The 9316-nt window shown below is 27.4% G+C and overlaps 1 protein-coding gene across 1 annotated transcript; it reads left to right on the top strand.

Annotated features, from left to right (window-relative positions):
* The first annotated feature begins 8350 nt into the window (after positions 1–8350).
* Positions 8351–9098, top strand: LOC107484620 (3'-5' exonuclease-like). Its single transcript, XM_016105168.3, has one exon. The coding sequence runs from the start codon at positions 8367–8369 to the stop codon at positions 9018–9020; it is 654 nt and encodes a 217-aa protein (XP_015960654.2). The 5' UTR covers positions 8351–8366; the 3' UTR covers positions 9021–9098.
* Positions 9099–9316: the final 218 nt, after the last annotated feature.

The following is a 9316-nucleotide window of genomic DNA, read 5'->3' as shown; positions in this document are numbered from 1 at the left end:
ATTAATAGAATGCATCGTTTTAAAAAAGTGTCAATTCCAAAAAAAGTCTTTAGACAGTTTAATACTCATGCTTTTGTTGCTCAAATTTTGTCATAAGATATTTACTACCTCATCCAGCTTTACTAATCATAAAATCCATTGTAACTAATTGCTCTTTACCTTAGAATAATAAAAATACTTCTGATTCTAGTATATGTGAATATTGTTGCTTAGAAAAATCTCATAGGTTACTTTACTCTCCATCTAATACTATTTATAATTGTCCTTTATCATTGATTGTTTATAATATTTAGGGACTAGCCCTAATCACTACACACACAGGTGTTAGATATTATGCTTCATTCATTGATATGTATTCAAGACACATTACAATATATTTCCTAACAAACAAGTCACAGGTCTTTAGTATGCTTAAATTGTACAAAACTCGCACGGAAAAATAGTTAGGATGCTTTATTAATGCACTTTATAGACTTACTTGTTCTCATACCCCTCAACAGAATGGATTAGCAGAAAGAAAAAATAGACATATAGTTGAGACTGTTTTAGCTTTATTATCTACTACTACAATTCCTTTAACTCTATCAAGTGACACTATTGCAACCTCAGTATGTTACAGGTAAACACCTTTTAAATTATTATATCATCATAAATCTAATTATGCTTTATTGAGAATCTTTGGATGCTTATGTTTCCCTCACACTAGACCAAACACTACATATAAATTAGAGTATAGATCCGAACCTTATTTATTCTTAGGCTATACTTTGAATAAAAAAGGACATAGATGTCTCACTAAAAGTGAAAAAATAAGTGTATCTAGGGATATAATTTTTCATGAAAATAAATTTTTATCTCTTTCTTTTCTAATACTGCTAACGAAACTAGCACTAGCAATGCTACTGTTATAGATTTTTTTACTTCAGATTGCTATTCATCCCTCCTCTGTTGATTAATCAATTTCCAAATCCAATGCTAGGCAACACAATCAAGTTTCAACCACAATTGGTGATACAAATTACAGTGAGAAAAATAAATAAGTACATATAATGTAGATAGCTTCACAATCCAATGGAACAACATCCTCTGCTCATGATCTAATAACAATTTCTTCTATTGAGATTGATTTGTCATTTTCAACAGAACTTTCATCTACAATTATTTTTTCAAAAAACATCCATCCAATGTGGACAAAGTCCAAGACAGGTAATAGAACTCCAAAGGCTTTTCAGATAGCAAAATCCTTGGTCTCCTTTAATTTTGATTTTTTGTCTAGAAGTGTTTAAAGTGCTCTAAACAATCCCTTATAGAGAGATTCTATGATCACAGAATATAAAGCTCTACTACATCGCAATATACGGTCCTTAGTTGAATTACCTAAAAATGAAAAAAGTAGTCAGTTGTAAGTGATTTTTTGTTGTTAAAAAGAATGCAAAAAGTGAAATCATTAGACATAAAGCCATGTTGGTTGCAAAAGGTTTTATTCAAATTGCTGAAATCAATTTTAATTAGGTTTTCTCATCTGTTATCAAACCAGTTACAATTAGGATGATTTTAACCATTGTTTTATCAAAAGGTTGGAGAATCCAATAATATAATTTTAACAATGCATTTCTAAATAGAACTCTGTATGAAACTGTATTTATGTCTCAGCCTATAGGTTTCAACCACTCTAATCCTAAGCTTGTATATATACAAACTTAACAAAACCATTTATGGCGCCTGGTACTTAACTATCACTACTACCCTTCAATCTTTTGGTTTTACAGTGACTAAATCTGACCCCTTCCTGGTTACTAGATATGCTTCTAATTCTACCATTTATATTCTTATTTATGTTGATAATATGCTTGCTACTGGAGATAATGAAACTAAAATAAAAATTGTTCTTAACAACTTCATTTTACTTTCTTATTAAAGGACTTAGGTGGGCTTAATTTTTTTTTCTTAGGCATAGAAGCTATAAAACATTCAACTTCCTTAATTTCTTTGAACCAAACTAAATACATACATAATCTTTTAACATGTGCTGGTACGAATGAATCCAAACCAAGTATGACTCTAATAGTAAGCTCACTTAGATTGATTGCAAATGCTGGAACTCCCTTTGAAAACCAAATTTATTTCTCTCTATTGTGGGAGGGTTACAATATACAATAATGACAGAATTTGATATTAGTTTTTCAGTGAATTTATGTCCAAAGTATACCAAGAACACTGGGCTGCAGTCAAACGAGTCCTATAATACTTAGCAGGTATTCTAAGTTGACATTGCAATTTTACAGATGCACTGATTTAAGATTTTCTGCTTTTTCATACTCAAATTGGATGAGTAATCTTGATAATAGGAAGTTTATAATAGAATTTTGTGTGTACTATGGTTTAAATTTGGTGTCTTAGAAGAGCAACAAACAACTCATTGTCAGTAAAAGCTAACTAAAACTGAATATAGAGCCTTAGCAGCAGTATTCATGTAGTTCATTTGGATTCAAAATCTTCTTGCTGAATTACATCAGCCTTATTCATCTCTCCCAACTATTTTTCTTTCCTGATCATAAATTTTTTATTCTTAATTTATCTATACATTTGGTTTCATATCCCTTTTCTATTTTTTCAAACTCTACACATACATAATTATGTAATTAGCCTTTAAAAGAGAATAAAGATCACAGGCACAAAATTGAAGCTGTATCTAAAGAGTTCTTTGGTTACTATGACACAGAGCACACCAAGAATGTTAGGCTGTTAGAGATTGAAAAGAGGTCTTTATCCACCACACAGAGCAGTTATTCATTATTGTTTTACTCTTCATAAAAAGAACAAATGTTTTGTGCTTTTGGTTATAAATTTTTTTAAGAAATCATTCAAGTTTATCTCTATCATAATCTCAATTAAAGAATGATAACTTTTTATGATTAGTGAGAGATATAGACAAGATTAAAAGGCCTTAGCACGTAACACTGATTAATCTCACATTGAAACCTTTTTGGTGGTAAGATAACTTGTGCTAATTTTTGTGGGTTGATCATATGACAATATGGAAGAGTTTTCAATATTATGAGTTGATCATGATAAAATAACAGGTTATTATTTTGTGTTTGTAAGATTAGAAGAATTTGTAAAGTTTTTTATTGTTATTTTTATGTCCAACGAAGAATAAAAAAAGAACAAAGGAACGAAGGAAAAACAAAGGCTACTGAATTTTGAATCGGGCAATGAAGATATTCAAGCTCTTTCGAAGGCTAATAATATAAGCGGACAATTCTATGAGTATCAGATTTTTGTACGGGGAGAATAAAAAGGAATGTATAATCTACTTTAAAAATTAATAAAAATAAAATAGCACATTCTTTGAAGTAAGTAGTATCTTTATCAAAGAGAATTTTGTTTCTTTTCTCTATTCTTTTCTACCAGAACATAGTTAGGGAGAGTTAAGTATCAATTTGTTGCACAAAAGATTCAGAAACTAAAAAAAAAATTTTTAAAGATGTTATGGACAAACTATCCGTAAATAATTTTAAAATACAATAAAAAGAATCAATAAATATTATATCTTTTGTAAGTAATAAAAAGTTTTTGTATTTAGCAAACGGCATATTTATTTGATCTAAAGTTTTGTGATATTTGAATAAATATTTAGAAGGTACATAAAAAAATTTGGATTAAAATTTGATCTCTAGATTCTTTTTTTATTTAAAAAAAGTTATCATTCACAATAATTTTTCGAAAAAAAATTCACTTGATACAAAATTATATATATATATATATTGATGAGATATGAAAAAAATTTAAAAAGGGTCAATTTTAGAGTAAATAGATAAAAATATACCTCAAAAATTTTTAGAATCACAAAAATATACATAATAGAATCAAAATTGTAATGTAGACATCAAAATGATTTTTGATGGATAAAAGTAACATGCCATTAGTAGAGTTCTGTTTTCGTTAAATTAATTATGTACGTGGCATAGGATGTGATTATATGGCACTCTTTATTATCATTTTAGTGTTTTAGAGGTGGAAATTAACAATTTTAATTTTTAAGAAATAATAGATAAGAAATATCTAAAGGTTGGGATGCTCTAATAAATAGATGGAACTCTAAGTTTATCCCATTGTAAAGAGGTGAGAAAACGAGAGATTGAGAGTGAAATTATGTCCTGAGCATAGGAAGAGATTATCATGATCGAAGAACAGTATAAGTGATATTGGTAGATCATCCATTTTAATTGGGTATGTCAAAGAGAAACAAGAAAAAATAACCTTTCAATGGATATTTTATCTTACGCATTTTTTATAGTTATTATATTTTTATGGTAAATAAAAAAGACAAAGCTTTAAGGTTAAGTATCTCAATGAGAGATATTATCTATAAATAAAAAGAACAAATTAGATTAAATTCTCGTCAATTCTAAATAATATTAAATATAAAGAAAAGTAGAAAATTAAAAGATGATTCTATGATTAATATTATTGGTGAGGTAAAGGATACTGTATCAAATCTTTCTCAAATACCATTAATATCATATACTAATGATGATAGTAAGTGTGTTTTTATTCCACGTTATTTGAAAGAAATAAAATGACTATTTTTAATTTTCTGATTGTGTATGTGTTTCCATTCTTGAATTTGATAATACTTTAATATTATTGTCTGATTTTTTTTGAAACAAAACAAAAACAAACAAATTAGAAAAAGATTTTTTTTTTTTTTACTTTTGTCACAGGTAATCTATTTCCTTTCAAATAACTTTTGTTTTTAATACTTGATAATAAGACTAGTTTTAGCATCACCCTAAATTAATAATGATGATAGTAAATAATTATATTTTATTTTTAGTTTAATATTTATAATTAATGTGTATTATTTTTTGTATTATTGTCTTTTATTTATTTATTTTCATAATAGGACCAACAACCAAAAGAAAAAGGAATCCGACAAAGTATCTTAAAACTCATAGTTTAAGCTATGAGGATTGGCTGTCAATAAGATTAAATAAGCATCGTCAAGCAATTAGTTCCAATCGAACCAAGTTAATTAGTCACTTATAGACTTTAGTTAGAAATGTACATCTTATTCCATTGACATACACAAATTGGCATAAACTTAAAGATAATTAAAAAAATTTGTAGAAAGCTACCATTGTATTACACTTTTTTACCTTTTTTAATTTAGGTTTTTTTTTTATTGATCTTAAAAATTAAGTATTAATTACTGCATCATGATACAGGAAAGTTTGATATTGGAATAAGAGTTAAAAGGGTGAGTTTTCAAAACCAAATTCATTTTGGAGACATATAAAAGTCGGTTAAAAAAGTAATATTTTAAGAAAAATATGCTACTAATTTATAATATAAAGAATTGTCCTCGTATTATTTCACTTGAATATTAGAAAATTTTTGTTCAATTTTAAAGGCTTAATATGATTAATGTATATTAATTCTTAGCATGTAATTTTCATGATATTATAATAATTAGTTATACTATCTAATTTTTTTGTTTGTGTATTTTTAGATTTAATTATTTAATTATATTTTTATGATTTTAAAGGAACAAAATAAGAAGAATAAAGCTAGTAAAGCAAAGAATACAAGTCAACATATAAGAGGATAAAAAATATTTGCTAAAATACGTGAAGGGGAGATAGAATTAATTTGTTTACACTTATCTTATTTATATGTTTTTTTTAGTTAATTGTGCTTTTTTTTAATAGACAATGAAAAATCTTGATAGAAGAGAATCATTTCGGATGAACATATTCTTTTTACGCACAAGCCAAGAAATAGAAAACTAATGAGTAAGGGAACAAGCAAAATTTTTGTAAAATATATATTTTTTTAATATATATAATTTTTAGTGATATAAATTTTTTGTCATAAATAAATGTTGTTTGAATTTTGAATTTTAGTTAGAGCTTAAAAATGCCATAGTTTTACATCCTAAAAAATTATAAAAAATTAGAAAACACAAATTAAGATGATATATTTTAGTTAGTGATATTATTTTTTAAACTGTATTATCTATCTAAAACTTTCTAAAAGAATTGAAAATAACATAAATATTTGATTATTAATAATAAAAGTTATGTCAAGTGATATATTTATGTATGATACTCTAATTTTATCATGTGTGGCTAAATAAAATATAATGTCAGACAATAAATTAAAGTTTGTCTAAATTAAAATATATGTATGTGCATGCACACAAAGTATTTACATTTTGCAGCTGTATGTATATATATTATGTATGTATAGATATATATTAATTACTCCCTCAACAGTCAAAATAAATCAAAGTCATTTATATTATGGGTAATCTAATAATTTTTTATATTTTTATATTTTAGATTTCAAGTAAATCAAAATTAAATAGTAAAAATATTTTAGAATTATTTATTATACCAGAAGGTATTTGTAAGTCTCATATTAAATCATTATCTCGAATAAGGGGAAAAAATATGATTCTTTAACCTAAAAAAAAAAGTATATTTATATCTAAAATTAAAGAAGTTAAAATAGTATTTATAATGCATACTTTATAATAATCATATTGAGATTTATTATAAAAATATTAGTATTGGTGTCTTAAAAATTTGCACCGTCCTTGGTGCATGCAAAGAAGAGCAAGGTAGACGGATTCCTACAATTGATGAGTTTCTCCAAAAGGTTGTGCGAAAAGACTTGTTTGTTGCCCCATTTAGAAGCTTTTCCTTTTCTTTCCTTCTTAGTGGCCAAAAAAAAAAGAAAGAGAAAGAAAGAAAGTGATATGCTAGTAATATTGAGATGATAAATTAAGAAAGATTTAGATTTTATATTCTAATTTATTTGTTTGAATTATTAATATTGATTGATAATGACAAATTAAAAAAAGGAAATCTAGTTTGCTTATTAGTTTTCTTTTTATTATACTTTGTATCTATTATGAATTTATCTTCAATGTCTTGTCTATTTAAATTAATGATAATACCCTTTTAATGTTAAATGTAAAAATAAATAAATTGTTACATATTAAAATGCAAAAATAGTAAATAGATACTACAGATATAAATGTTACCAAAAATTTATGGTAATATTTTTTTTATTGTTAATATTTATTAAAATATTATTAATATACCTAAATAATATTTTAATATAATTTAATAATATTTTTTAAATATTAGTAAAAATCAAATATATAATAGTGAATCAACAAACTCAATAGTTATGCATTTACATTCTATTTTTTTTTTAACATACAAAAATTTAATGACATCAATTCATTAGTTATATAACCTTAGTTAAACCAAGAAATTTAAAGTGGTTCAGCATAAATTATATTAACTTGAAATGCATATAACCGTTTTTATACAACGCGCAGAATTTATTTGAATTGCATTCATACAATACAACAGAATGGTATATCATTTAGGGTTGCATTTTTAAAAAATTAATAAGTCGAAAAATAATATGATTATTTATATTTTGATAATATCACTCTTTTCTATAAATATATACAAATATATAATAAAAAAGATTAAAGACTTATTTAGATGAATTTTTTAATAAAAAGATTTATTTTATAAAAGATCTTTTAAAAAAATAAATTTAATTTTATAATTAGATATCTTATGTAAAAATATTTTTTGTTTATTAATTATGTTTTGATATATATTTCCTATTTTTTATATTTTTATTTTTATTTTTAAAAAAATTATCAAACATACTAAAAGAACAAAATCTTTTTGTTAAAAGTGATTTTTTAACGATTTAATAATACCGAAATAAATTCTAAATATAAAATGATTTTATAGCTAGAAAATTAGAGTGATAATATTATTTTTTTAATAAGCCGGATTTGCTTTCATAATATAAAATTTAAATTATTACTACTCTGTCATATATCCCATCACCACCGTAAATGACGATTCCACTCCCTTCTTTATTTTTTTTAGCTATTTTAATTATTATCCTATTTTTAAGTAAATAAAGTTAAATATCTCTATTGATCTGAAAATCATAAGAAGCCACAAAGTTTTCATTCTTTATCTAGAAAGTCAGAAAATATGTTTAGGGTACAAAAAAACTTTTATTTTATTTATTAAATATAATTAATAGATAAAATTTTTTTAATGTAAAATATTCAAATATAAAATTATTTATTTTTATAAAAAATATTTTTTTAAAAGATATTTTAAAAAAAAGGCACTTTATCTATTATTTTTAACTTTTAAGGGATTAATTTGTCAAATTAAAGAAGCACCAGGACTATTTTGGAGTTTCACTTTATAATTCCGAGTCCAGTCTGCTATATAGTATATATACACCGAGGCAGTGAGGCACTGACCACCATCGTCACGCTTTTCATCTTCTCTACATCCCGAGACATCATGACGATTCACATCCGCGACTACGGCGACACCCACACCATGTACGAAGTCATCTTCCATGGAAACTTCATCGAGACCTGCCGAACCTCTAACCCTTCCATAGTCGACGGCTGGGTCCAAGTCATGAGCAGCCACTTCGGCTTCAGCAGCAACCACAACCGCCTCATCGGCCTCGACATCGAATGGAATCCAAACACTCAGCGTAACGCGCCTCGTAACCCCGTGGCTACACTCCAACTCTGCCAGGGCGAGAACTGCCTCGTCTACCAGATCTTGCACGCGCCTTACATCCCGCAGTCGCTGGTGGATTTTCTCAGAAGCTGCAATAACACGTTCGTTGGGGCTGGGATCGAGGCGGACGCTCAGAAGCTTCTAGAAGACTACAACCTCCACGTGACAAACTGCACGGACCTTCGGATGCTTGCGGAGCACGTGCTGGGGGAGAGAGAGATGAGGAATGCGGGGCTGAAGACGCTGGCTGCGAGGGTTATGGGGGTCGAGCTGGAGAAGCCGTGGTACATCACGAGGAGCTGTTGGGATGCTGAGTGGCTTAATCTTCAGCAGGTGCAGTACGCTTGCGTGGACGCGTTCGTCTCTTATGAGGTTGGGAGGAGGCTGTTTTTTTGGTCCGGGAATACTTCCAATAGGTTTTGATTTCAATGGGATTTGAGTTGATTGCTCATTAGCTTGACTATGTTTAATTTCGTGCTTTGGATTTTTCTCCCTTTTTCAGGGATTTTATTTTGTTGATTCCGTTTTTACGACTAGATTGCCTTAATTCCATGTCTGATTGCTTATGATTATCAAAATGTGAAGCATTTTTTGCCTTTGTTCGTAGTTTTTTCTCTAATGTGTGAATATGCTGTGGTTTGACGTCGTGAACACTAGTTATAAGCGGAGGTGGCGGGTATATGGTGGAGAGTAGGTGTGTGGAAGTGTGCTGTATTTGG

This window comes from Arachis duranensis, chromosome 4 (assembly GCF_000817695.3).
Source record: "Arachis duranensis cultivar V14167 chromosome 4, aradu.V14167.gnm2.J7QH, whole genome shotgun sequence".
NCBI lineage: Eukaryota > Viridiplantae > Streptophyta > Magnoliopsida > Fabales > Fabaceae > Arachis > Arachis duranensis.
Note: the sequence above shows the minus strand (reverse complement) of the source record. Positions and strands in the feature narration are given on the sequence as shown.

Coding starts and splice junctions, on each gene's coding strand:
- LOC107484620 (XM_016105168.3), top strand. CDS start 8,367: ATGACGATTCACATCCGCGACTACGGCGACACCCACACCATGTACGAA.